General features: G+C 57.6%; 12 protein-coding genes across 12 annotated transcripts; 9 read left to right on the top strand and 3 right to left on the bottom strand.

The window, feature by feature from the left end:
- Positions 1 to 47: 47 nt before the first annotated feature.
- SCHCODRAFT_02625166 (uncharacterized protein) lies at positions 48 to 2,659 on the bottom strand. Its single transcript, XM_003032317.2, has 11 exons — positions 2,508 to 2,659; positions 2,157 to 2,457; positions 1,995 to 2,106; positions 1,850 to 1,944; positions 1,677 to 1,798; positions 1,544 to 1,617; positions 1,435 to 1,494; positions 958 to 1,385; positions 798 to 902; positions 527 to 745; positions 48 to 480 (listed from the first exon to the last, which is right to left on the bottom strand). The coding sequence occupies exons 1-11, from the start codon at positions 2,622 to 2,624 to the stop codon at positions 356 to 358; spliced, it is 1,758 nt and encodes a 585-aa protein (XP_003032363.1). The 5' UTR covers positions 2,625 to 2,659; the 3' UTR covers positions 48 to 355.
- Positions 2,660 to 2,745: 86 nt separating this feature from the next.
- On the top strand, positions 2,746 to 3,467 carry SCHCODRAFT_02625162 (uncharacterized protein). Its single transcript, XM_050345285.1, has 2 exons — positions 2,746 to 3,363; positions 3,412 to 3,467. The coding sequence occupies exon 1, from the start codon at positions 2,814 to 2,816 to the stop codon at positions 3,228 to 3,230; it is 417 nt and encodes a 138-aa protein (XP_050199920.1). The 5' UTR covers positions 2,746 to 2,813; the 3' UTR covers positions 3,231 to 3,363; positions 3,412 to 3,467.
- A 153-nt stretch (positions 3,468 to 3,620) lies between these two features.
- Positions 3,621 to 4,396, top strand: SCHCODRAFT_02625161 (uncharacterized protein). The gene is made up of 4 exons (XM_003031874.2): positions 3,621 to 3,841; positions 3,897 to 3,988; positions 4,048 to 4,126; positions 4,176 to 4,396. Exons 1-4 carry the CDS (start codon positions 3,734 to 3,736, stop codon positions 4,248 to 4,250), a joined length of 354 nt encoding a protein of 117 aa, XP_003031920.1. The 5' UTR covers positions 3,621 to 3,733; the 3' UTR covers positions 4,251 to 4,396.
- Positions 4,376 to 5,493, bottom strand: SCHCODRAFT_02625158 (alpha/beta-hydrolase; the record flags this gene model as incomplete). The annotated part of the gene is made up of 9 exons (XM_050345284.1): positions 5,464 to 5,493; positions 5,257 to 5,414; positions 5,183 to 5,205; positions 4,996 to 5,054; positions 4,866 to 4,941; positions 4,751 to 4,812; positions 4,650 to 4,698; positions 4,552 to 4,594; positions 4,376 to 4,496 (listed from the first exon to the last, which is right to left on the bottom strand). The coding sequence occupies exons 1-9, from the start codon at positions 5,485 to 5,487 to the stop codon at positions 4,376 to 4,378; spliced, it is 615 nt and encodes a 204-aa protein (XP_050199919.1). The 5' UTR covers positions 5,488 to 5,493.
- Positions 5,494 to 6,191: 698 nt separating this feature from the next.
- Positions 6,192 to 6,987, top strand: SCHCODRAFT_02625150 (uncharacterized protein). The gene is made up of 2 exons (XM_050345283.1): positions 6,192 to 6,453; positions 6,503 to 6,987. The coding sequence occupies exons 1-2, from the start codon at positions 6,201 to 6,203 to the stop codon at positions 6,907 to 6,909; spliced, it is 660 nt and encodes a 219-aa protein (XP_050199918.1). The 5' UTR covers positions 6,192 to 6,200; the 3' UTR covers positions 6,910 to 6,987.
- Positions 6,988 to 7,296: 309 nt separating this feature from the next.
- SCHCODRAFT_02625146 (CS-domain-containing protein) lies at positions 7,297 to 9,210 on the top strand. The gene is made up of 6 exons (XM_003031875.2): positions 7,297 to 7,399; positions 7,458 to 7,469; positions 7,528 to 7,578; positions 7,632 to 7,691; positions 7,742 to 8,319; positions 8,373 to 9,210. The coding sequence occupies exons 1-6, from the start codon at positions 7,355 to 7,357 to the stop codon at positions 8,983 to 8,985; spliced, it is 1,359 nt and encodes a 452-aa protein (XP_003031921.1). The 5' UTR covers positions 7,297 to 7,354; the 3' UTR covers positions 8,986 to 9,210.
- Positions 9,179 to 11,628, top strand: SCHCODRAFT_02281713 (uncharacterized protein). Its single transcript, XM_003031876.3, has 4 exons — positions 9,179 to 9,890; positions 9,938 to 10,124; positions 10,173 to 11,052; positions 11,104 to 11,628. The coding sequence occupies exons 1-4, from the start codon at positions 9,254 to 9,256 to the stop codon at positions 11,206 to 11,208; spliced, it is 1,809 nt and encodes a 602-aa protein (XP_003031922.1). The 5' UTR covers positions 9,179 to 9,253; the 3' UTR covers positions 11,209 to 11,628.
- Positions 11,629 to 11,701: 73 nt separating this feature from the next.
- Positions 11,702 to 13,596, top strand: SCHCODRAFT_02625140 (uncharacterized protein). Its single transcript, XM_003031877.2, has 5 exons — positions 11,702 to 11,763; positions 11,811 to 11,878; positions 11,929 to 11,958; positions 12,008 to 13,236; positions 13,291 to 13,596. The coding sequence occupies exons 1-5, from the start codon at positions 11,709 to 11,711 to the stop codon at positions 13,325 to 13,327; spliced, it is 1,419 nt and encodes a 472-aa protein (XP_003031923.1). The 5' UTR covers positions 11,702 to 11,708; the 3' UTR covers positions 13,328 to 13,596.
- A 264-nt stretch (positions 13,597 to 13,860) lies between these two features.
- Positions 13,861 to 15,853, top strand: SCHCODRAFT_02625137 (calcium-dependent phosphotriesterase). The gene is made up of 3 exons (XM_050345282.1): positions 13,861 to 13,965; positions 14,018 to 14,590; positions 14,712 to 15,853. The coding sequence occupies exons 2-3, from the start codon at positions 14,171 to 14,173 to the stop codon at positions 15,465 to 15,467; spliced, it is 1,176 nt and encodes a 391-aa protein (XP_050199917.1). The 5' UTR covers positions 13,861 to 13,965; positions 14,018 to 14,170; the 3' UTR covers positions 15,468 to 15,853.
- Positions 15,854 to 17,732: 1,879 nt separating this feature from the next.
- SCHCODRAFT_02625127 (SC15 protein) lies at positions 17,733 to 18,779 on the top strand. The gene is made up of 4 exons (XM_003031879.2): positions 17,733 to 17,966; positions 18,017 to 18,192; positions 18,249 to 18,403; positions 18,458 to 18,779. Exons 1-4 carry the CDS (start codon positions 17,792 to 17,794, stop codon positions 18,525 to 18,527), a joined length of 576 nt encoding a protein of 191 aa, XP_003031925.1. The 5' UTR covers positions 17,733 to 17,791; the 3' UTR covers positions 18,528 to 18,779.
- An 855-nt stretch (positions 18,780 to 19,634) lies between these two features.
- Positions 19,635 to 21,181, bottom strand: SCHCODRAFT_02625124 (60S acidic ribosomal protein P0). The gene is made up of 5 exons (XM_003032319.2): positions 21,127 to 21,181; positions 21,037 to 21,072; positions 20,899 to 20,986; positions 20,128 to 20,846; positions 19,635 to 19,980 (listed from the first exon to the last, which is right to left on the bottom strand). Exons 3-5 carry the CDS (start codon positions 20,963 to 20,965, stop codon positions 19,831 to 19,833), a joined length of 936 nt encoding a protein of 311 aa, XP_003032365.1. The 5' UTR covers positions 20,966 to 20,986; positions 21,037 to 21,072; positions 21,127 to 21,181; the 3' UTR covers positions 19,635 to 19,830.
- A 596-nt stretch (positions 21,182 to 21,777) lies between these two features.
- Positions 21,778 to 23,048, top strand: SCHCODRAFT_01298625 (uncharacterized protein). Its single transcript, XM_050341401.1, has 3 exons — positions 21,778 to 22,450; positions 22,503 to 22,681; positions 22,736 to 23,048. The coding sequence occupies exons 1-3, from the start codon at positions 21,895 to 21,897 to the stop codon at positions 23,000 to 23,002; spliced, it is 1,002 nt and encodes a 333-aa protein (XP_050199916.1). The 5' UTR covers positions 21,778 to 21,894; the 3' UTR covers positions 23,003 to 23,048.
- The last annotated feature ends 7 nt before the right edge of the window (positions 23,049 to 23,055 follow it).

The raw sequence follows: 23,055 nt of genomic DNA, 5'->3' as shown, positions 1-23,055 counted from the left end.
GTACGCGTGTTGATTGGACTCCGAACGGATTCATTCAGGGAGTCATGGCGACACCGGATACGAATGCATAAGTCGAACAAATATGAGGTGTTCAATTCAGTCCGCCTCAGGTTGAAGTCGAACGTTGCTCTTCGTGATCGTGTCAAAGCCATCGCCCGAATACCCTTCCGTCCAAAGCGTACGCTCAGACTGACGCTACGTCGTGTGCTCGTAAATGAATCTTCTCAAATATTGATACATGTCCAAGGTAGCCCGTAAATAAATACTCCGTCACACAAAACCACGCCTGATGCGTTCACCACCTGGCCTCCTCAACGACCCGAGATGCAGACTTACGACAAAGCCGCTCACTCCCTCACCATCCGAAGTTTTCGGTCTGCAGGAAGATCTCGCGGCATTGACCGAAGCCGTCGAGGATGGTGAGCTGGCAATCCGCGACGGCGTTCCTCACGTCCAGCAAGAAGGGATCGGGGCCACAAGCTGCGCAGACATAAGAATAGAGCATATGAAGCACGGCAGTACTGACCAGCTACCGCAAGCGTCCCATTCGTGACGCGCGCCGCCTCGCAGATGATGTTGGGCAGATTGGGACGGCTGAATAACGACTCGACGGAGGACTCAGGCGAGGTGCTCTTCTCCTCCTCGGGGACGTCTTCTCTTGTGACGTGGATCGAGATGCTGAGTGCATCGGGCGGCAGGAGGTCGCGCACGGCGGTGAGTTGCTCCTCCATCCATGCGTAGGAGTCTGCGCGGAAAGCGTCAGTTTCCAGCCGATGGTCCTTGGTGAAGAATCATACCTTCGTGCTGCACCGCGAGGACGAAGCCTATCCGCTTACATCTTGCCTCCCCGCGCTTCAGCTTTTGCGCCAGGTCGGCGAGGATTGGGACGGTGAACGTTGCGCCTATCTATGTGTCAGATCTGAATTTGGAAGAGCGACGTTCTCGTCGTTGCCTTACCACTTCCGCCAGCCAACAACAGCACCCGGTCATACGTGCCCAGAGCCACCGGAACCCCACCATACGGTCCATCCACCATGACCCGCGTCGCCACAACCGGCCTCCCAGCGGCCTTCGCCGCCAGAGCCTTCGTCGTCCCCCCTCTCACCCTCAGCACCACATCCGCCGTCCGCCCCTCATGGCCCGTACCGCACACCGTAAAGGGATGCGACGTAAATGCATGCAGCCCCGCATCGAGGAAGCGCAGGAAGACGTGCTGCCCGGGGGCGATGGCGAGGGGGCGCGGCGCGCGGATGCGGATGCGGAGGAAGTTGTCGGGGAGAGCCTCGATGGTGGCGGGGAGCCCGAGGCGGCTGTGATAGAGGGTGCGGGCGGTTTGGATGAGGCGGGCGAGGCCCCAGGCGGCGGCGGTGCCCCAGAAGTAATCCCTACAGGCTGATTAGAAACAGCTGGGGGCAGGGGGACTTTGCAGCTTACCACGACGTGAGGATCCAGTCGGTGTGGATGAAGAGGGCGACCATGAACACGGCGGCAGCGCTGGAAGATGCGTTCAGTTGAGATCAGACCAACCAGCGTGTCCACGCACAGATAGTGCATCTTCTTGAATATCTCGTAGTACCGATTGCGGCACGGTCCCCACGAGAGCAGCACAAGGTATGTCTGCAATCGCAAGTCAGTTGTTGGGCAACTATCAGAGGCCTACAGCCGCTGTAGCTCACCTGCGGAGCGAGCGCGAGAAACCCGCTCCAATAGTATAGCTTCGAATTGTACCTCTCTTTCCAAACACCATCCCGGATATCGCAATAGACGAAAGGGAAGGTGTGCACGAGCGCAGCGAGGTCTATAACAAATCGCTCAGCCCGAGTTCATGCTCGCAAAGCAGCCCACATACACATCAGCAGCGCCGACCACCGATGGAGGACCTGCAGCCGCTCGTGCGAGGACCCGGTGAGGATGGCGACGAAGTTGACCTTGGTTGCGAACGCGCTGCAGACGTTCGGTAATCTCGCCTATCCGGGGAGAACGACGATACATACATCATGAAAGGCAGGATGCCCATGGCGATCCAACCGCTGCGCGTCGCGATGGGCATGCTGTGGCCCATCATGGGGTTTGGCCAGTAGTATGGGCGGACGGAGAGAATCAGGCCTTATAGCGCATGTCATTATATGCAGTGGAAGGAGAAAGGGGGCACGCACTCAATATGAAAATGGCCATCCCACAGACGAGGAGGATTGCGGAGAGCGGTGGTGAGTAGTAGCCCAAGCGTTCGATGGAGAATTGTCGTGAGGATGCGTAGCGGCAGGCGGCGGTCAATCTATCCAGAACTCCAGGCGCTACTCGCGCTCCCTTCTCCCGTTTGACTGATGCAGGGGCTGGTCTTCGTTGCCTAACCTTGTCGCGCAGGAAAACGACACTGTACAGGACGATCGCTGCGGCGATGGCAGCACAGAAGAAAGCGATCGTGGTCTGGCCGTAGTCCCAGTCGGCGCGGTACCACTGCGAAAGTGTTACTTGGGCGGTTTGGACCCGTCAACTGCGTCGCTCACATCTAACCACCGCTGGTGAATCATGGCCGCCTCCCAGTCCGCCAACATAGGGTCCGGAGGGCCAGGATCGCGATACGTATGCCAGACGCCTAAAGGTTTAGAAAGCCAGACGACCATGATCAAGGTGGGATGCGGGAGAGGATGGAGGTGCGGGGAGAATGACAGTTGGCCTTATGAGAGCGATTGCCAAGAGGCCCCCTCGTCCGGGAACATAGATTTGATGATATTCCGACCGATGTTATGCCAACCACATTGATTTCTAGGTACAATACTTACATCAGGAACAAGCTCGGGCGAATGGAAAACATGTATCAGAATATTCGCCATCGTCAGAGAGCGGCCAAGCTGCCTTCAGACGCGGACGCAGAGCAAGTCCTCCAGCATTTCGGCGCAGATGTGGGGGGTCTAGCGGAAGGATGCGGCTCGGAGGAACTGCTGCGGGACGCGCGCCAAGGCAACAGAGAAGAGCCATCCGCGTCGATCGAGCCTCTTCGAAGGGCGCGCACCAATGGCGAACGGTGCCTGTGTTGGTCATGGCTTCGCCGACGGCGAGCGGTCGTCATCGATGTCGATAAGGACGGGCGAAGTCGGAAGAGACGAACGACGAGGGTGAGGAAGGGATCCGTCGAGTCGAGATGTGATGGAAGTCGGTATGGACATGTCCTTCTTGGACTTCTGTTGGCGTTTGTGGGTGATAAACCGTGTAGCAGGGAGGTGGAGTAGGGGGGAGAGGATACGAAGGAGACCTGGAGGTCATCGGAGGAGGAGCGAAGAGCGAGGGACTAGGATGCACAGGACGTTCTCAGCCACAGCAATCGATAGTCTTGATGTCGTCTGTAGCCAGTTACTCTGGCATCTAGGACTCCATTAGTGACAGGACACCGTAGGATGAATGTCCACGCACCAGAGATGGTGAAAAACCCTCGCCAACGCGAGCCGCATACACAAGAGAGGGAGAGGAAGGAAGGAGCAGCGCCAATCACCCTACCCGGCCTTATATACCGCGAAGTCCGTCCCTTGATCGCGGTCACGAGCAGTTATCGCGTGGCGCATTTACGCGATTGGCTGGCATCTGCCGACAAACATACTCGGCACCTGCCGGCCAGGATTGCACAACGATGGGCCTCGATCTCGTCAGTATACCCTGCTCCCTCTTCTTACCAACCACCATCTGGACATAAGGAGGTTCACTATTTGCGTTCAGCGCCTTTCTCACTACAGGCACCATGCCTATCCGCACTCTGGAGACCCCGGACATTGCCACCCTCACATCCGCTCCGGAGGAGTACCTCATCTTCTACTCGTCCGTTGTCGATGGCAAGATGTGGTGTCCAGTAAGCCTTTGAGAGATTACTTTCTCCCTGAAAAATGCTGAATCTTGTGTTCCAGGACTGCCGCGACGTCGAAGGGCGCGTGAACGCCGCCTTCGCGGGTGCAAAACAACCATCGGCACTCATTGTCTTCGTCGGCGACCGACCCACGTAAGTTGTGCTGGTAGTAGTATTACCTCCCAGTACGCTCATTTATCTATGATGCGCAGCTGGAAGTCTCCGGACAACAAGTATCGGAAGGCGCCTTTCAACATCAGGGGCGTGCCGACGCTGCTCAAGCTGAAAGATGTAAGCCAGGTCTCGAAGTTAAACATCTCATCAGTTAACCCTCTACAAGGGCAAGGAAGTCGGCCGCCTCGTCGAGGGGGAGATCCTCAGCAGCAAACTGGACGAGCTCATCAGCGGCCAATAGGCACAGGAAGCGGGAAACCGGCAGTGTAGCGTCGTCAATTTGGCTTGGTATTCATACAACAATCGTACAACACGATGCTCACAACGAGCCTTACATGGAGTCATGGACTCCTCAATCTGATCTCGTCACGCGCAAACCGCCGCGAGCCCAGTCGCCGCCTGTAGCACAGAGCCGTCCGAGGGATACGCCAAATGCGCGTCGATATCGGCGCCTCCGTCACAGACAGGGTCGCCTTCGTTGCAAAATCTATACCAGTAAGGTCGCGTCAGTGAGTAGACTATGCATTTCATAAAACACATACTCAAGGATGTTCGTCCCGATCTGTGGTTCTGCGATGGGCCACGCTGCAAAGGGGTCAGTCAGAGCGTAAACTTCCAGCCGATGTAAGGGAAAACGCACTGTCCGCCAGCCCATAGATGGCGCCCAAGCCCTTCTCATCGTCGGGGTCCTGAAAAACTTGAGTGAACGGTTTATCATTGTTTACAGAAAATCCTGCTTACCCCGAAAACGGCGATCCCGCAGACCTTGCTGATCAAGTCGTCGGTCAGGTCCGCCGTCGATGCTATGATAGAAGTGAGTGGCGATATCGATGTGTCTCTCAGACGTGCAACGTACAGTGGACTACCATGGCGCCCTTGGAATATCCACTCAGGATAAACCTCTGGTCGGGGCAGGCGGAGGCTTGGCTCGCCTGAGAAAGACTATCATTCAGCAATGATTGAAGAGAGAGCTATCGCACACGCACGATGAGGTCTGCCAGCGTTTGCGCGCCCTCGGCGACGGTCACCACATACTCAACGCTGGCTGAAGTTCCGATGAGCTGAGGATCTGAGGACAGGCAACGAAGCTTACTGTCGTCTTTCCGAGTCAAAGTCAAGATGCCGCTGGATCAGCTCTCACGTTCGCAACGGGCGGGCCACGTAGGTGCTCACAATCCAAGCCAACAGAGGAGAACCTGCGTGTACGGTGAGCGTGATCTACCAGTGATAGCTGACCAAAGACCTACGATGGAAGAGCAGAGGTCAAGTTCCCCGACAACGGCTCGCCCACGGCTCCGAGGCCGCTCTCGGACGTGCCCGCGGCATGGATGAGGTACACGGACGCGCAATCTTGCCGGACGATGGGTGTGGCCATCGCCAGCGCGCCTGCCAGACCCACGGCAGTCTACATCCAGTCAGTGTCGTCAAATCGCGCTCATCCAAGCTCCACGCACAAAAAGTGTGTCGAGGGTGAACATCCTGACTCAGACGGCGAGGGAGAGCGAGAGAGCCCCAAGCTACTCCTCCGCCCGTCCGAGCGCAGGCTTTTATTGCGTTGTCGCGCGCACCGCCGCGATGCGAGGCAGGGCGCATGACCGGGGGAACATGTGGGGTGCGTGGTCAGGCAATGTTCCGGGGGGAGGGATCGCTTCCATCGTCTGCGCGCATTCGGGGTAATGGCCGTGCAGTATGATTATGGCTACCGAGGTAGCCTCAACGGTTCGTCCATTGGAAGAGACTTGCGCGCGTGATGGAAGGTGTATTGTGCGGAGGAGGACGGGGAACTCCTCCGCACGAGGAATAGGTGACACGCTTTGCAACCGCACGCAGAAGAGGCGGGTGCAATGTGAACGAGGGGAAGGTTTCCCGTTGGGACTCCGCACCCGCTTCTGCATAGACTTCCGAGGCATGGAGGATGCTCTTCTCAGTTCAAGCCTATTTCTCCGGCTGCGGTGACGTCGACAGACAATGAGTAGGAGAGTTGGTTACTGTCCGGTATCCTGCTGCGCGAGGGGACATTAGACTGCAAAGACGAGGCCGAGTGCATTCGCGTAGCGATTCCGTGGAGGGCAGGATTCCTCTTAACTCTGCGATAGGGCTCCGTGATAGAGAATAGAGCGGCATATGCCGAGCAGGGCTGTTCGACGTTAGTGACAGACCTGTCACGCATGTGACTGTTCAACTTCTCGCCATGACTCGCGACTCGCGAGGCCTGTTGCTTCCCGTGCCGTCGCATTGTTGTGCTTCTCAGTTGCATGCGGATGTCGATCCTAGGCAGCACTACACAACTCCATGGTCTATAAGCTCACAGCGCATTCTACGAGCCTCTATCTTTGCGGCTCTTCTTCGTCATCGTCACCGCTGCCCTCAACGCTCGCGGCCCCCAAGTTTGCTATTATCTCGCCCATGGCATGGATATCGGCTTTCTTGGCTGTCGCACGAGAGTGAGCAAGCACCGGTGCACCAGTCCTACCCCGGGGCTAACCAGCACAGGATCCGCTACTTCTTCGCTGCCTTCTGCAAGTACTAGTAAGGCGACTGTCGAAGGATCTTATTCGACGCGCGAGACGAAAAACGACGCGGTCGTTGGGATCCTAGTCATATATCCTGGTCATATAATGATAGGATCTGCACTCGCTTTGTCCTCCCATTGCAGCTCCTCTCTCCTGCGCGCTGACTTCCTGACATCGCGAGCACGAACTTCCCCCCAAAAAAGAAGATCCCGACGCTGCGCTCAGACTCTCGGATGGACCCTAGGACGGCGCGGACACAGCATGATCTACCTGTGCAGCGCCGCGGACCGTCTAAATCGTTTCTCAAGAAGCGTGAGTGGGAGACGGGACCGAAGGAGCAACGCAGTCCACGTATATTCCCTAAAAGTCAATAGTGACTGTTGCTGACATTGTCTATCGTCCTTCATATCAATATACATCTCATGCCTCTTGGGAATCTTATAGAGTTCCCTACAGCTCAATGGGATATTGTGGGCATGAGTGAATTATCGCTTGCTTGCCTTGTTTTGTGTGATTTCTACATGCATGCATGTCACACTTTTCCTCCACGCTGCAGCAGGACCAGAGCGAATGTTCACTAGCACTGGCAACATTCCCCGAGGCAGTCTTTCGGGAGGACACAGTTCATAGTCTGCGCTTGAACTTCCATTGCTCGTGATGGCTCAGGACGACCTCCGCAACGGGTCCGACGCGTCCGAAATAGGGAGGCCACGAGCCGCCCACGCGCCGGCTCACAGGCGTCAGTCATGGCCGACGGACATAATAGCACTGCTCGCACCACCTTGTCTCCCTCCACCACCATCTCTGCACGCCACACTCGCTCCCTTTCACCATGGAGATGCTCGACGAACAGCGCCTGGCGTACTCGTGGCACCAGGTGTGTACAAGGGTGCTCATTCAGGCAGTCCAAGTACTGACCAGCGCGCCTACCCCAGTCTCACGATCAGGTATTTGGGCTCCCGTGTTGCGCGCTGGCCGCGGGAGCTGAAGGCACTCTGCGACTAGGCGACAATTCTGCTGATGGTACCGAACTCGGCGCGTGAAGAGGACGTCGTGGTGCGTGGTCGAGGTGCTATGTGGCGGCTGGCGCTGATGCATGCGGCGTTTAGGTCACCATTGAGGGACAATACCTCGTTGCTGGAATCAAAGGTCGCGAACCTATCATCAAGGTTCGTAGGCTCAGGCCTTCTGCGTACCTTGCCTTCTCAGTTGTGCACAGGGCAAGCTATACGGCGAGGTCGATCCATCGACATCCACATGGCAGCTCGAGGAGTCTCCTCGACCAGGACGCGGACGGACGACATCTAACACGTCGTCCGTATCTACTCCCTCATCTTACGCCCTCGTCTCGGAACCGGACATCACGAGCAGCTTCGCAGCCTCTCTTGACAGCGGTCCTGTCTCGGAGACAGAAGACGGCGGCACGTCACCCGTGCGCGGTACTAATTCTGGGATCATCGACCACAACGGCCTCTCCGTTCGCCTTGAGCGCGCACGACCCGCAAGTTCTGGCCCGGTCTCTCCCGCATACTACTCTTCTCTCGAGTCCTTGGAATCGCGCATATCCGACCGGCTGCTCACATTGCATCTCGACAAGGCGCAGTCCATCATATGGCCTTCGCTGATAGTAGGGCCTGTCCCCTCTGCCTTGTCTCCCCTGGTCACTCAAAGCGTGGTCTATGACGCGAGTGAGGAGATGGAGCATCAGTACAATATGGACCCGACGAGCCTGATCCTCATCGGCCTGGACCTGTACGACATTCGCAAGCAGAAGCGCGAAGCATTCGAGTTTCTTGTGTACGCGGAAGCTTCGCAGCCGTTCCTCTGTTCCATACTGATTCATCCAACAGGCGGGCTTGGCACCAGAGCCACGGCGCAGCTGCTACCATACGGCTCGCAACGAACTATGTACCCGTTTCTGCAAGCTTCGACATCGACTTCCAGACGCCTCCTGCGAGGGACACGGAAGCCTACTATGCACATTGCTTAGGCGGAGCAGAGGGTCTCGCCCAGCTCTACTTAGACGCGGGCCTACTTCATTTGGAGGGCGCTGCCTCGAACCTGGTCTCTCCTTCCTTCGCCAGCCTGTCGTCCTTGAGGGTACCGCCCCCGAAGGCACCGCTCTCGATGGCTGGTGCACAAGCGTGGAGGCGAGATCGTGAAGCGGCCAACGGATACTTCGAGCGCGCACGCGTACTGTGTCCAGACCTCGACGTCCCTGTCCTCTCCCCGGTAGCCGAGCCTGATCACTTCCAGATGCCGTCCTTCGAGATTATCGACGAGAAGCGGCAGAAGGAGGAGGCGGCGCTGGTGAAGAAGAAGCTGGCACGATCGGAGGACATTGATGATGCGTGGTACCTGTACGTGCCAGCGATCATCGGTGCGGGTACGGCCATACTAATGGTGGGCGTCGTGGGTGCGCTCACGATGTCGAGCTGGTCGAGGCGGTCTCACGGTTCGTAAACGATCTTTGCTTGCTGGAGTTTGTTCGGAACGATATGAGGCTTCGCGATATCCTTACTTACCCTCACGGCTGTTACTGTACCATTACCTAGTACTTCTTGTAGTAGACCTCACTGCTCAACTGGTCCGGCATCATGACACAGCTAGCGCTTTGCGGCGTGATGCGCGCCACGTTACTTAGTTCGCGGGAGCTTGTTCGGTCGGAATCGCACCTTGCCTCCTGCCACGACGACGACGGCGACGGCGGTCGCGCCGCGCGACAGCGCCCATGACAGAAAAACGTAACAAGTTCCTGTACCGGTTCATCCAGGACACAGTCTCCAGCGGACGGCGCCGCCTGTCTGGGAACGGAAGTCTCTCGCGTCTTGCCGCCATGTCCTCCCCGCGCCGCATCCGCGCCTCGTCCCCCGCGATCCTGCAGCAGCCCGCAGAGCAGAGTCCCGAGGGCTCGGAGCGCGCCGAGGAGTCGGACTCGACGAGCACATCGCACTCGAACTCCGCCTCGCACTCGCACGGGCACGGCACGCTCTCGAACGCGGCGCGCCAGATCGACAAAGCGATGCGCTACCTGCTCGACTCGGACCACCACCGGAACGACAAGGGGGAGGAGATATGGCTCATGGGCGTGTGCCACGCGCCGGGCGCGCCAGACTTCTATGCGGACTTCGCGACAAGGATATGGCTCACGTATCGCTCGGGCTTCGAGCTCATCAGAGACCGCCAGCTGATCGATCTCCCGCCCCCGGTGGCGAGCCTGGACGGCCACCTGCAGGGGGAGTGGGCGACAGACGAGGCGGAGCCCCCGGGCGCGTACGGTTTCTCGTCCGACTCGGGGTGGGGATGTATGCTGCGTACTGGGCAGAGCCTGCTGGCGAACGCGCTCCTGACGGCATGGTTCGGGCGAGGTGCGTCGTCTATGGGTCTGCTATGATTCATAGGCTCATTAGCGCAGATTGGAGGCGAATATCGGAGGTGGAGACGCATCAGCACTCCCTCTATGTCCACTTGCTATCCCTATTCCTCGACACGCCACACCCGACCGCCCCTTTCAGTATTCATCGAATGGCACTCGCAGGGAAGCAATTAGGCAAGGATATCGGCCAGTGGTTTGGTCCTAGCACTGCTGCTGGCGCTATCAAGTAAGCCGATTCATCCACCCCATGACCGGTTGCTGATCTTGTCCCCAGGAATCTTGTCAGTGCATACCCCCTAGCTGGAATCGGTGTCGTGGTCGGTATGGATGGCGCGCTGTCCAAGTCGGAAGTCTTCACTGCCAGTCACTCGGAATGGTCCGATGAAGAGGCCGCCCTGGATTGGGGCGATCGCCCCGTCCTCATCCTCCTCAACCTCCGCTTGGGACTGGACCGCGTCAACCCGATATATCACGACACCATCAAAGCGCTCTTCACCTTTCCTCAGTCGGTCGGTATCGCAGGCGGTCGCCCCTGCTCATCCTACCACTTTGTGGGCGCGCAAGGCAGCGACTTGATCTACCTCGACCCGCACCATACTCGCAACACCGTCCGCACGGTCGCGGAGCAGGATAAGGAGCGCGAAAGGCAGGAAGAAGAGGAGCCCAAACGCGGCTCGCGCTTCACCATTCGGCGCTCGCGGCAGCAGCAGTCTGCTTCGCCTGCCAAGTCGCCACGCAGGGTGGCATCGTCGCCGCCGCGGACGCCTTCGCCTCCCTCGCCGCTACAGGTCCCCGGTTCGCCACCACGCACCCCACCTGCGTCTCCCCCTCCCACAACTCGTTCTCCGCCAACGACTCCGCCTCCACGACCTCACCTGAAGGTGCCCTCATCGCCGTCGCCCGCGACGCGCTCTCTATCGGTACCCACCTCCCCAGTGTCGCCGATATCTCCATCTCTGGGCCCCACGGCGCCCCTACTACCCGACTCTTTGAATACCCACTACCAGGTCGCATTCACCCATGCTGATCTGGCAACATTCCACTGTACGAACCCGAAGATGATGCCCATCAGCGCGCAAGACCCCAGTATGCTCGCCGGCTTCCTGTGCAAGGATATCGCAGACTGGGATGACTGGCGCGCGAGAATGAGCAGGGTGAGTATATGTGCATCTGGTCGTTCGTAAGTGAGGCTAATGCACCTTTAGCTCCCGAACCAAATAATCTCCATCCAGGAGGGAAGTGCGAGGAATGTCGCGGACGTCAGCCTGGACGACATGCTCATGAGCGACGATGAAGACGAATTTGACTGAAGATGATCGTGCTTCGCGAGCAACACTTTGGCAGGCACAGTAATCCTCTACTGCGGAGGAGGCTGGGTGACGACCTCCCGAGATAGCGCGTCCGGCCGCGGGCGCGCAGGAGCCACCCGACGATGAATGCAGGGCAGTCTTGGTTGGACGGCAAGGACCACCATCTTGTGTTTCTAGGTATGGAGCGGCGATCTTCCATCCAGATTGCGAACTGCAGGCAGGAAAGCTAGTGTATTTATGATTTCTATGCTAATGTACAGTACCTACTATGACTGACCCTTCTGTATTCATGTATATCCATGGCCATGGTTCTGCCAGAGCGACCGTGTCCTTCGTTGATGTTCCCGCACGTGATCTCATGTTGAACAACGCGGTCGTGGGAAAATGTGAGATTAGACACGTGTAGAACATGCCACGCCGCTTTGCCCGCCCGCATTTCTGTTACCCGGACCGCCATCTCGGACATTGGGTGTGCCTTCGCGTGCCGTACATCTGCAGCAATGCCGCGCCCCAGTCTCCCCGTACGCTATGCGAACTCAAAGATCCAACATCTCCGTACGCGTATTCTGTCTAGGACGCGCCAGTACCTGATCCCCTCGCAGTAAACTCTGGCGCCCCACTGCCACCAGTCAAGTACCAGGTCCTCACATGCCAGGGGACCGACATCATCGTACGTCGCACTGCATATTCCCCTACGCGGGAGTCGCTCACAAACCATAGGTTGGGCGTATGAAGGTTGAGACACCAACGGTGCGCGTCCACCCTTCGCGAACCCTCCACTCACTGACGTCTCGCACAGAGCGCGGGCCACTCCTTCGTTCTTCGCCGCTTCGATACCGGCGCCATTTCCCTCACAACTATGTACCGCGCTGCCTTCCCCGACGGTCCCGAAGATGTAGAGAAGAGCGAGTATCAATGGGTCAAGGAAACCCACGACCTCACCGGCACGAACGGCTCCTCCCGCGACACCTCCATCCCCCGCCTAGCCGGAACTTGGGTCCCGCCCGATGTTGCCCTTGAACTCGCCCAAGACTACGCCATCGCACCGCTCATCCAGATCATGGTGGATTCGAAGCCCGACCCAGATGTCCACTACCGCAAGAGCGCCAAGTCTGCAGCCAATTCGAAGGCGGCCTCGGTCAACCCCCCACCAAACCCTCCAACGCCCGCAGCGGCACCTCTTCGCTTCCTCAATGGCGCTCCAGCGTCCCCCGCTGTGGCGTCGCCACCGTCCAAGCGGCGGAAGGAGTCGTCGCCTGGGCCATCGCCTGGACCCTTGCCGGTCGTTACGCCAGGGAAGACTGCGCCGCGTCGGTCTGCCCGCTCGCGCACGAGTCCCAGCCCGGCTCCGACGCCGACACGCTTGACTCGTGCTCGAACGAAGAGCCCGCCCGTGACTGGTGTTCCGCCACCGACCTTCGGTGCCGCCATGTCTGCCGTCCACGCGAGCGATGCCCCATCGCCTGCCAAGCCACCCTCCACTCGCGGCAGGCCACTATCCAAGAGAGAAGCCGTCGTAATCATTCCTGCGAAGTCCCCAGTCAAGCCCTCTTCCCGCAAACAGAATGCCATCCTAGTCAAGAAGGAAAGCCGCGTATCTGTCGCGGGCTCGGACGAAACCGCGGTGGAGGATACACCGCGCGCGTCCAGGTCCTACGAGAAAGTCGTCTCCACGTACGAGCGGGTGGAAACGGACGCGTCAGACGAGCCGCATCACGACGAGGATGAGGGCCACCAGGTCATGTCCGAAGCCATGGAGGAAATGCACCGCGCCGACATCCAGGAGCAGAAGCAGATGGTAACCGACATCATGGCCGCGGGCGGGCGGAATATGAACGTCGACGCGGGCTCCTCGAGCAAGCGCGCTCGTGAGGACGACGAGGATGAGTTGCCGAAGTCGTTCGAGCCGAAGGAGCCGGAGACCGAAATGCGGCTCATCAAGTCGAACTCACGCGTGGGGGCGGTCGCGCCGGAGCGGAAGGCGGCGGCGTGGGGCACTGGCTTATTTGTGTTTGGTGTCGGCGCTTTGTGAGTGCCATCCTTTTGCAAGTTAGAATGGGCGCGTGCTGACGAGCTTTATAGGACACTTCTGCCGAATCTGGCCAGCCAGTGGCTATAGACGATATCATGATGTTCGGCGTTTTCGGTATCTATGACCCTCGACGAATTGATTCTCTTTCCTATCCGTCGCGATGCTCCTCCGTCGCTGTCTTCCGTCTGCCTTGCCAGTGGAGACTGTCTTCCGCGATGGTCCTCCGTTGTTGGCATCCTTGTTCACCCGTATATATGTCTATGTCTAGCTTTCGTTTTGTAGTGTATTCGGCCAGGAGAGTGGTGTAAATCTATATAATGACCTTATGACCTGTAGATGGGCTGTGCAAAGGTCAACGTTTGAACCCTACAAGTAGTAACGATGCAGTTCGAAGTTGACAAGGTCGACCACGTCTTGGAAGTGAGCGCCTCGCACGTGGCAATGCAGGCGCTTGCTGCGCGCCACCATCAGGATCTGCGGTCGTATGCTGAGTTCTTGATAACCTTTGCTGCTGTATCGTCAGCCCGAAGCTCCTCTATCGACTGTACCTGCCGTCGACCTGACCTTCTACGGCGTCGAGCACTGAAGCGTGAATACTGCAACAACCAATCGCGCCCCCTCGTGAAATCGGGACTTTCGCCAAGGTTGGGCGAGCTAGCAATTGGATGGGCCGAAACCGAGGAGCTGACATGAGATATACGTCTGCCATCATAGCCCTTCTACTAGTGCGTAACTTGGTGTCATGTCAGGGAGAGGGAGACGCTGAACTTGACCCAGAGCGTCCTCGTTTGGCGAAGCAGACGCCTGCTATACAACAATATACTATTCACGCCGGTTCTCCCTCCCGCTTATTACGCCTACGGGAATGCTACGCTGCAATGTACCTTCCCTCGTGCGGACGACGTCGACTTCTTTCTCGCAGACGACGCCATGTCCCCTCTTGCAGACGAATTCAAGTACTGCGAGGACGTAGTTTTCTGGGACATTGGTTCTCAAGCCGGAGAAGCGCACGCCACGCGTCGCGCCATCATCAGCTGCGATGCGGGCAGGAAGGCGTGGAACACCGTCATGGGTCCTTTGCTGAACCCCAAGCCGAGGGGCTCTGTGTGGGTTATGGACGTTGCTAAGGGCGCGGCGCCAGCGCGTCTCGAACTCGCGGGGTTTCCACCAGACCATGACTTCCACCCACTTGGCCTGGACATTTATCCGTCTCATGACGGCGAGCCTTCCAACCTCTTTGTCGTCAACCACGCAAGGGGACGCACCTGCATAGAACAGTTCACAGTCTCTCCGTCTGGGCAAGCAATCGCGACCTACGTCCGCACCCTCGACTCTCCTCATTTCAGTTCGGTGAGTCTATCATACCCTCGTTAGCGGGCCTGTATGCATTGCGCGGAAGGCCTTCCGCCTTATGTTGTTCATATCTTTCCAATGTTGCGCTTTACATACCTGGCTGACGTCCGCCTGCCAGGCAAACTCCCTGGCGCTTACGTCCCCAACTAGTTTCCTGGTCACGAACGATCACCTCTTCACACGGCGCCTGCCGTTCCCGCTCAACCACCTCCTTCCAATCGCCGAATCTATTTTGTCGCTGCCCCTAGGCTGGGTTGTGCATGTTAGGCTCGAGCCGAAAGATGACCGTGCGGACCGCGAGGATGCCGAGTCCGCGGCAGGCTCGCCACAAGCTATTGCCACCGTCGACGTAGTGGCACCCTTCATTCCCTTCCCCAACGGTGTCGCGGTCTCGCCCACCCGCGATACCGTGGCCGTGGCTTCGACTACCACCGCGGAGGTCCGTCTTTACCACGTAGCTGGCCGCTCCAACCATGTGTCTTTCATACCGGACTTGACGAACTACGGGCTTGAGCTTAGGGACACCATCTCCCTGCCTTTCCTTCCCGACAACCTCCACTTTGCGGACGATGGCTCGCTCGTCGTCGCTGGCCATCCGAACTTCCCCCAGTTGGCCGCGCTTGCCAGGGGTGGCACAGACCCTGCGGGTAGCTGGGTCGTGCGGATCGCGAGGAAAGACGTGGAAAAGCCTGGCAATGACGCTCCGGCCCTCAACGCGGTACATCCACGCTTCGACATTCAAACCCTATATCAGAGCAACGGCGCTCAGCTGCAGACCTCGAGCGCCGGGCTATACGATGTGGGGAAGGGCCTATTGATCATGGCGGGGTTGTATGCGGAGCCGGGCGTGCTGATGTGCGCCTCGGCGTCGTGATACAGTCTTCTCTATCCTTCTGTGCCGCTCGAGTCGGCGGCAGTATAGAGATGACGAATGATAGATGGCTCTCGTCGACATCTTGCCAGTTCCCTCGAGCTCGAAGCGGGGCTGCTTTCCCCACGTGCGGCTCGATCTCAGGCATCTGCAGGCGAAGCAGGGTAGCAAGATATAGACTGACTGGCGCTCGGGGTCAGTTTCAGGTGGCTCAGAGAATCAGGGGAGATGGAGGACGCGGAGAACGCGGGAAAGCGGCCACCGATCGAGGAGAAGGGTTCGGAGACGACGAAGGCTTCAGTCGTGCATATGTTCTCGAACTGCAATTTCTCCGCAGCTTGCTGACTCGAATAAATATTTAGATATATGCGGCAGTCCTGTCGACGATATCACACTGTCTACGATGCATGTTCCTCGGTATAGCTCGCTTCAATCGAGGACAAGCCGTGTCTGCGAAAGTTCAACAGTCACGTGTTGCCGGTACCCTTAGCCTGCCACTGCCCTTCTGTCACGCACCCTCACGCCGTCGGATGTCCGCCTCTGTCCGCGTCCAGGGCTTTCGAACCCCCGAACATACTACCAATCAATTTTGAGCATGTAAGTCCGCGACATTGCCCGGGATTTGCGAAGCGATTGTTCCGACTGTTTGCGGGCCCTCCAATTATGGCTGCTGGCCCTTGACTCGTCATGATCTGATGCCGATGTACGAGTTCGCCGCTCACCCTCTACACAACAGTGCTTGCCCTCCGCCGTTGCTGATCCTGCGCTCGGTGCTATACAGAACCCTTCCTCGGCGCACAAGAAGACCGTGTTACTAAATGCTACTAGCAGAATGCCCTACACCGACGGCAAACGAACGCTGAATGCAAATCATGGTCTCTCACCGACAAACAGCCACCGTATTGACCTCGCCATCGTCACCTGAACCGCCCTCGGTCACCCGAGGAAGGCTGGTCGTAGGGCACACGGAAGCCTTGAGGCGAGTAAATAAGCCCACGAAGGTTTAAGGTTCAATCGTGCCGTGTTATGTTCAAGATCCCCTCCATGGGGTGACGACCAACTCTATTACACTGTGGGAGGACTCCGCGAACGAAGCTCTGTCATGTGAGTCGAAATGTGCCTTCATTGTTGCTCATGCCGTTGACGTACTTTCCGGCTCACCTCAGGCCTTGGGCGGGCAGGGTTTCCCCTTGGGTTACTCGCGGTTTCCTACCGGCAGAATTTGTGGTACATCGATGTGCGTGCGTCTCGCCTTCTCTATCGGTGACAACGCTACGGCGTCCTCGTTCTCTCGCGGTCGTAATCGCGCGGCGGGGCGCTTCCTACGCAAGAATATCGTCGCCAACGCTACGACGACGGAACGTGGTTCACTGCGCGATCCTCATCACAATCACACAGCTTGGCAGGTAACCTAGAAGCGCGGAGGTTGATGGAGTACCCTCGAAAGACAAACGGGACCGCGCAAATGCCACAATTGAGATTGTGCGACGGTGACATCAAAATGACTATTCCAGAGGCCTGGGGTGCTCGATGGCGACTCGAGCAGTAAGCTCAACGCAAGCTCCACTCGTGCGTGCGTGCCCCTGCTCCTCATTACCCCGCTGTATACCAACGGAACGCAGAACGACTTCATACTCGCCACAAAGTGCGTCTCTGCTCATCGAAGAAGCAAAAGGCATCTTATGGTGAGCAGGCCGTCCCTGTAGCAGATGGGCTCACGTACACAGCGTGAAGGGCTTCCTATTTGCAAGGCTCATGTCGCGCGGACATGAAAGCGAGCGAAGATCCCAAATCTCGCAGAGCGATCGCCGCCCGGGGTGGCCACGCCCCTTCTTTCTCGTGAGCACGGAAGTACTGGCCAACAGATGAACGCGTCCATTGCATGGTCGGACAGCCTTTCCCCGAATCGCGCCATATGGTCCAACGCCCAGCACATAACTCTTGGCTCAGATTACCCTTCCATCTCGTCAGTGCCAACAACGAGGCGCGCGATGTTTCCACCCTTGAACGACATCATCCCCTTTTGAATGCGTGTCGAGCGAGCCATCGCTCAGCGGGGCCTCGGAAAACAGCCGCGTGCGTGTTGTTTTTCCGTATACAATGAATGAGACCCCGCTCGAGGGATATGTCACAACCCTACAGGACATTCAGACCCCATCATCAAGCAGCATCATCGCGGCGGTAATCCTCAAGGCTTTACGAGACTGCAAGGACTCCCACGATGGGGACTCAAGTATAAAAGCAAGGCCGACTTGGCCTACTTTCCTCAGTCGAACCTACACCGACTACCTCGAGCCCGCTCCAGCCTACTCTCCAGCTCTCCAGCCATGTACGCTCAGCGCCTCGTCACATTCTTCCTCTTCTTCCTCACCCTCGGCCTGTTCACGGTCGCTGCTCCCGCCGAGGCGCAGACTGGCGTCGCCAAGCGCCAGGACGCCGATGGCCTTACGCAGATCTTCACCGACCTCAAGGACGCGACCGGTTCAATTCTGCCGCAGCTCGGTATGCTTCGTCTCGATGCGTCTCTGTCCACTTTTCTCACAATACGACAGAAACCGTTGCTGACTCCGGCGATGCGAAGGATGAGGACGTTCTTGCCCTCGTGCAGCAGCTGCTCGATTCGCTCAACACTGCCAACGACGGCATTGAGGAGCTCAAGGGCAAGCCGGCCGGCGGACACCCCCCGAAGCCGGATGTTCTGGCTGGGCTCATCGCCGAGATCCTCAAGGTACGCGTTGCGCGCCTCATATAATAATTTTTGGAAACTGACCCCAACGGTATCAGGACGTTCTCAAGGTCCTTCACGTCGTCCTCGTCAAGCTCGGTCTCGCCATCCCTGGCCTGTCCCCCCTGCTCATCGCCATCGACGCGGCTCTCGCGAACATTCTCCACGGCGTCGAGTTCCTCCTGGCTGGTGTTTTGAAGCTGGTGGCTGGCCTGTGAGCAATCGTGTGCTTTTACCGCCGGCACCGTCCACTTACACCCTTTTCTAGGCTCAAGGATGTTGCGGGTCTCCTCTACGACCTCAGCTTCGGTCTGCTCCTTGCCGCACTGGGCTTCTAAAGCGCGAGTTGTTGATCGGCGGATCGGTACCATCCCGGACCGGAGCTGAATTGAACCTCCTTTACGATTTCTTACCTCTCATATCATGTTCTGGCCTGTAACGACAGTGTAGAAAGCTGCGCGAATGAATGTTTTGTTTGTACTGTATTGTCGTCGTGATGTCCCGAGTACCGGAAGAGCGATATGACATACACGCTCTCAGGTGAGCAGCAGACTATTTGAAGCGTTATCTGGCTGCGGGCGCTCCCCGACCAACCGCAGGACGAGCTGCCGTCAGCGCTCAGCGCCGGGCTTCCTGAAATTCAACATCACGTGGATCATGCGTGACTTTGACGTGATCTGCTGTCCCGATGAACTTCAACTTGGCCGTGGCACGGCGGATTATCAGTGTCTGCACAGATTGCTCTCCATTCGCTTTCGATCCCTGGTAAGCGGCTACGCGCGTGCAGAATATCCACACTACAAGTGAAGAGCGTGCTGCTCCCTGCAAGCCCTACCTATGGACCCATCACCACCTACATCCACTGATGGTCCGTGCGCCGCTCTTCCCCTATAAAGGCTCCTCCTTCTCACCCCGATTCCTTACCACTCTGGCCTTTTGGCTTAGATCAAGTGTAGTATCTGTTCTTAAAAGTTTAACCACTTTTACCGAAGCACTGCTTCGTGTTATGGTTATCCAATTTTTGTCGCCCCTGCTCCCTGGACTCTGCTTGCAACACGGGGACGCGATGACCTTGCCGCTGCAGTACAGGCTTGTGTCGTCGGGGGAACCTTCCACTATCTTTCTCTTTGGGCTCCGTATCATCCCGCGTCTGTCGACGTGGTGAGGTCGGGCGCAAAAAGATTGGCAGCTGTGGATTCTTTACTGCGACGGTGCTGTACATACATGTGTGGTTAGGGATCCATTCGGAAAGTTCGGCAGTAGCAAACACCCTCCTGTCGCTGAGTGGCTTCATCGTACGCTTGGAGGTCGTGGAATATTGAGATGACTCACCGCAATCTCCGAGTGAGTACAGCTAGCCATGTGCATGGCCAAAAAGCACCTTTCAGGTAAGCGTGCGTGAATACCCCACACCTCACTGGGGCTGGACAGACAACGATACATATAGTCTTCAAACCACATCTCGTCTTACGGGACATCCACGACACTACTTCCATTCCTGATCTCCTTCGCACCCTGCGTATTTCCATGCATAGCAAGGACTCGCGATTTGCGGTGACTCGGAGGTCCTCAGCAAATCAAGATGGAGACTCGTCGATAGATAGCAATGATACAAATGCTAACGATACACGTGGAGTGAAATTAGTCGAAGAGACCGAAGCCCATGTCATCGTCAGACTCCTCCTTCTCCTCCTCCTTCTCCTCAGCCTTGGCCTCGGCGGCCGGGGCAGCCTCAGCGGCGGCGGGCGCAGCGGACACGAAAGCGTCGGGGTTGGCAAGGTACTCCTTGACCTGAAGATGAAGTCAGTAAGCAAGTTCAAGACAGGAGATATGCGAAGGTCAGAAAGGGTATAGATCAACAACGCGCCCAAGGCGCTCAGCATTTTCAGTGTGATATATGTTTGGCTCATCCAGTAGCCCAAGGGAACGGATGCTCACCTTCTCGGAGCCCTCGAAAGTGTACTCGGTGGCGAGCGACACAGCGAGGACATTCTTGTACGAGTTGATAAGCGAGTGGAGCACGGACACGATCGTCGGGTACTTGAGCGCGAGCGAGATCGCCGCGATGGTCTTGATACCCGTGAGGAAGCGGTCGATGAGCTCTGACTCGTCGACGTCGAGGACGTCGGGCGAGAACGTGTTGCCCGAGTCGTAGATCTGCACGACCGTCATGCCGTACGTGAACGGCGAGATGTTGAGCATGTTCAGGAGCGTCGCCTCGGAGGGGCCGACGCGCGTGCCGGCGGTGACGACCTTGACGTCGGACACGATTTCGATCGTACCACGCGCGATCTTGGTGGGGATACCGAGGGCCTGGAAGAAGGACGTCTTGCCGGGCTCCATACCGGTGTTGCCGGCGGGGATGGAGACGTCCTTGGGCGCGTAGGCACCGGCACGCGCGGGGGCGGCGACCTTGTTGGCGATGATGAGGTCGCGGATCTCCTTGAGGTCACCGGCAGTGAACACGAAGCCGATGTTGCCCTTGACGTGCGGGAGGAGCTTCTCGAACTGGGGGAGCTCGGAGAGGAAGCTGCGCAGCGCGCGGCGGACCATGGTGTTCTTGCCCATCAGGACGACACCCTTGCCGCGGAGCGCGACACGGATCTGGTGCATCTGGTTGGAGCCGACATTGTCAACGTTAACGATGAAGATGGAGGCTGATGCGCGGGGTCAGTACGATCATGAATTCTTATATCGTTTGCGACGTACGGAACTGCTGGAGGAGCTCCTTGAGCTTCTCGAAGTAAGCGGCCTTCTGTTCACGGTTGGCACCCATTGTTGATGTTTCGGTCTTTTACTGCCAGAAGGTCAGATGGGGGAATCGTCGCGTACTTCACTTCCGCTCACAAGAATTAGACAAAGCCTCCCTATGGCCTTTCACGCCTGCAAGATCGCGCGCATTAGCCTCGAGATCGTCCTCAGACGTGCAACACGGACCTGCAGATGCCAATGGATTTTTAAAGGCGTTGTCTATGTGGAGAGAAGGCGTCGCCCGATCACCCAAGTTGTGTGTACATCGGAGTTTCAATTTGAGTTCGGCAGCGCCACAAAATATGGTTTCTTCTGCCGTCTCATTGCGTCTCACTCATTCTTTCTCGTCCCTGGACCTCAATGATCCATACAAGCGCATATATACAGGCTTACAAACTATGTACACCCAGCTTTCAACCTCTCTTGGCGCAGGAGAAGGATTAGAGTCAAACTATACAGCTCTCGGGTATTGCCGAAAGTTGAACCGTGGGCACGTGCATGTTCAACTTTTCCGTGACTTCGATGCATTCACGGACTGCCTGGTTCTTATCGCGACCTTCGAACTTTATGAAAAATTTCTTATACTCAGTGCCCTGATTCACTTGCATCCACGACAAAATGCCCCCCATCCGCTCAACGTCTAAGGTTGCGCCATGCTCGTAATTGTCTCTGATGGCAGCATTTTCCGACGCCGTTGTGCGCTGCTCTTGCGTACTCATCCTGCTGCTTCATATGATTCCACGTCCTTCCGGTGAGCTACCCCATGGCTGGAATATTGACCTGTAGTCCGTCCAGTTGGACTGGAGGAACGCGTTGGTCTGAGTGACACGGCGCGTCTGCACTCCTATCCGTCGCATATTGGTTCCGCGCGCGATCCTGCCCAACGGCGGCTGAGACTGGGAGGAGCTTGTTCGTCGGGCAGTGGCTAGCCTGCGACCCTTACCTCCTTCCGCCATGGCGCGCTACTCCCCGCGACGCCTCATGCTCTGGCCTGGTCGGTACTACCCCTTCATCGCCATCGTCCTGTTCCTCACAGTAACATGGTACTACCTCTACTTCGGCGAGGACATCTTCTATACCCCGCACATTCTTGAAGAGTTCGAATTCGCGTCACCGCCCATCGCAGACCACGTCGCCCTCGAGCTTGCCGACATCATCCACCCTCCCATTCACAATGACGAGCCGGAAGTGGACCCGCCGAGCGCAGTCCTCGCGCCCCCTTCGGACTCGCCATGGTGCCAGTTCGCCGAGTGCGGCGTTGGCAAGTGGGTTCCCAGAGTCCCCGCCGTGGAGACGCTGGTCTTCGGCGAACCGCCTAGCTGCCGTCGTCCTATCGACATCCACGGCGACCCCATACCAGAGGACGTACGTCCCCAGATTGAGGTTCAACGCTCCCTCGACATCATCAACTGGGATTGGGTGCCATCTCGCGGCAAGCTCATGGACTTGGATATGATGGAGCTGGCTGTCCGTCTCCTGCAGAGTCCCGGTGGACTCATTATGATCGGAGGTGCGTAAGCTCTCGTTTCGAAGCAAGCATTTGTCTCACGCCTGCCGCGCAGACTCGCTCACCGTGCAGCATCGCGACACATTCTCCGTTGGTTTCCCCTCCGTTGGTATTCACGTCGAGGTCGACCCGCCCCATCTTCAAGACTTGGGTTACTCTAAGCAGGATTATGTCTCGCACTGGGTGGTGCGGAACAACACGCCGGCGTGGAAGACATTGATGGAGCGGGCGAATGTGCGTTCCACCCCCTTACCTGCGCAGTGCTAATACTAACTGACTGGCCCGCAGGTTCCGGAATCGCGTATGGAGCGCCCGTTGCTGACGGTCATCCAGTACCACCTATCCGTCAATGAGACCGAGATTCGAGCTTTGACGGAGGGACCTGAGGACGCGCAGTGGTCTCATGGTTCTGGGCGAGGCGCTCACCCGCGCGCGCCGGGCTTCCAGGAGCTCGTGGTATCGCTGGCTACACCCATACCTGAGCATGCCGATACAGTCACGAAGGACACCGTCGTCCTGTTTAACACAGGCGCCCATGTGGGTGCACTGTTTTGATTCCATCTCCTCTCTGACCGGCGTTCTAGTGGTCTCGTGGTGTTATGGGGAAC

This window comes from Schizophyllum commune, assembly GCF_000143185.2.
Source record: "Schizophyllum commune H4-8 unplaced genomic scaffold SCHCOscaffold_6, whole genome shotgun sequence".
Taxonomy (NCBI): domain Eukaryota; kingdom Fungi; phylum Basidiomycota; class Agaricomycetes; order Agaricales; family Schizophyllaceae; genus Schizophyllum; species Schizophyllum commune.
Note: the sequence above shows the minus strand (reverse complement) of the source record. Positions and strands in the feature narration are given on the sequence as shown.

Bases quoted from the DNA above. Each gene is read 5' to 3' on its own strand.
- SCHCODRAFT_02625166 (XM_003032317.2), bottom strand. From the start codon at position 2,624: ATGGTCGTCTGGCTTTCTAAACCTTTAGGCGTCTGGCATACGTATCGC. The intron at 1,618-1,676 runs GTGAGCTACAGC...TTGCGATTGCAG, and splicing joins TTCTCGCGCTCGCTCCGCAG to ACATACCTTGTGCTGCTCTC. The intron at 903-957 runs GTAAGGCAACGA...ACACATAGATAG, and splicing joins GTTGTTGGCTGGCGGAAGTG to GCGCAACGTTCACCGTCCCA.
- SCHCODRAFT_02625162 (XM_050345285.1), top strand. From the start codon at position 2,814: ATGTATCAGAATATTCGCCATCGTCAGAGAGCGGCCAAGCTGCCTTCA.
- SCHCODRAFT_02625161 (XM_003031874.2), top strand. From the start codon at position 3,734: ATGCCTATCCGCACTCTGGAGACCCCGGACATTGCCACCCTCACATCC. The intron at 3,989-4,047 runs GTAAGTTGTGCT...TATGATGCGCAG, and splicing joins TTCGTCGGCGACCGACCCAC to CTGGAAGTCTCCGGACAACA. The intron at 4,127-4,175 runs GTAAGCCAGGTC...ACCCTCTACAAG, and splicing joins CGCTGCTCAAGCTGAAAGAT to GGCAAGGAAGTCGGCCGCCT.
- SCHCODRAFT_02625150 (XM_050345283.1), top strand. From the start codon at position 6,201: ATGACTCGCGACTCGCGAGGCCTGTTGCTTCCCGTGCCGTCGCATTGT. The intron at 6,454-6,502 runs GTGAGCAAGCAC...TAACCAGCACAG, and splicing joins TTCTTGGCTGTCGCACGAGA to GATCCGCTACTTCTTCGCTG.
- SCHCODRAFT_02625146 (XM_003031875.2), top strand. From the start codon at position 7,355: ATGGAGATGCTCGACGAACAGCGCCTGGCGTACTCGTGGCACCAG. The intron at 7,579-7,631 runs GTGCGTGGTCGA...TGCGGCGTTTAG, and splicing joins CGCGTGAAGAGGACGTCGTG to GTCACCATTGAGGGACAATA. The intron at 8,320-8,372 runs GTACGCGGAAGC...TTCATCCAACAG, and splicing joins GAAGCATTCGAGTTTCTTGT to GCGGGCTTGGCACCAGAGCC.
- SCHCODRAFT_02281713 (XM_003031876.3), top strand. From the start codon at position 9,254: ATGACAGAAAAACGTAACAAGTTCCTGTACCGGTTCATCCAGGACACA. The intron at 9,891-9,937 runs GTGCGTCGTCTA...TCATTAGCGCAG, and splicing joins GACGGCATGGTTCGGGCGAG to ATTGGAGGCGAATATCGGAG. The intron at 10,125-10,172 runs GTAAGCCGATTC...TCTTGTCCCCAG, and splicing joins ACTGCTGCTGGCGCTATCAA to GAATCTTGTCAGTGCATACC.
- SCHCODRAFT_02625140 (XM_003031877.2), top strand. From the start codon at position 11,709: ATGCCGCGCCCCAGTCTCCCCGTACGCTATGCGAACTCAAAGATCCAA. The intron at 11,879-11,928 runs GTACGTCGCACT...CACAAACCATAG, and splicing joins GCCAGGGGACCGACATCATC to GTTGGGCGTATGAAGGTTGA. The intron at 13,237-13,290 runs GTGAGTGCCATC...CGAGCTTTATAG, and splicing joins GTGTTTGGTGTCGGCGCTTT to GACACTTCTGCCGAATCTGG.
- SCHCODRAFT_02625137 (XM_050345282.1), top strand. From the start codon at position 14,171: ATGTCCCCTCTTGCAGACGAATTCAAGTACTGCGAGGACGTAGTTTTC. The intron at 14,591-14,711 runs GTGAGTCTATCA...TCCGCCTGCCAG, and splicing joins ACTCTCCTCATTTCAGTTCG to GCAAACTCCCTGGCGCTTAC.
- SCHCODRAFT_02625127 (XM_003031879.2), top strand. From the start codon at position 17,792: ATGTACGCTCAGCGCCTCGTCACATTCTTCCTCTTCTTCCTCACCCTC. The intron at 17,967-18,016 runs GTATGCTTCGTC...ACAATACGACAG, and splicing joins TTCAATTCTGCCGCAGCTCG to AAACCGTTGCTGACTCCGGC. The intron at 18,193-18,248 runs GTACGCGTTGCG...CAACGGTATCAG, and splicing joins TCATCGCCGAGATCCTCAAG to GACGTTCTCAAGGTCCTTCA.
- SCHCODRAFT_02625124 (XM_003032319.2), bottom strand. From the start codon at position 20,965: ATGGGTGCCAACCGTGAACAGAAGGCCGCTTACTTCGAGAAGCTCAAG. The intron at 20,847-20,898 runs GTACGTCGCAAA...CCCGCGCATCAG, and splicing joins GGAGCTCCTCCAGCAGTTCC to CCTCCATCTTCATCGTTAAC. The intron at 19,981-20,127 runs GTGAGCATCCGT...CTTCATCTTCAG, and splicing joins CTTTCGAGGGCTCCGAGAAG to GTCAAGGAGTACCTTGCCAA.
- SCHCODRAFT_01298625 (XM_050341401.1), top strand. From the start codon at position 21,895: ATGGCGCGCTACTCCCCGCGACGCCTCATGCTCTGGCCTGGTCGGTAC. The intron at 22,451-22,502 runs GTGCGTAAGCTC...CCTGCCGCGCAG, and splicing joins TGGACTCATTATGATCGGAG to ACTCGCTCACCGTGCAGCAT. The intron at 22,682-22,735 runs GTGCGTTCCACC...ACTGGCCCGCAG, and splicing joins CATTGATGGAGCGGGCGAAT to GTTCCGGAATCGCGTATGGA.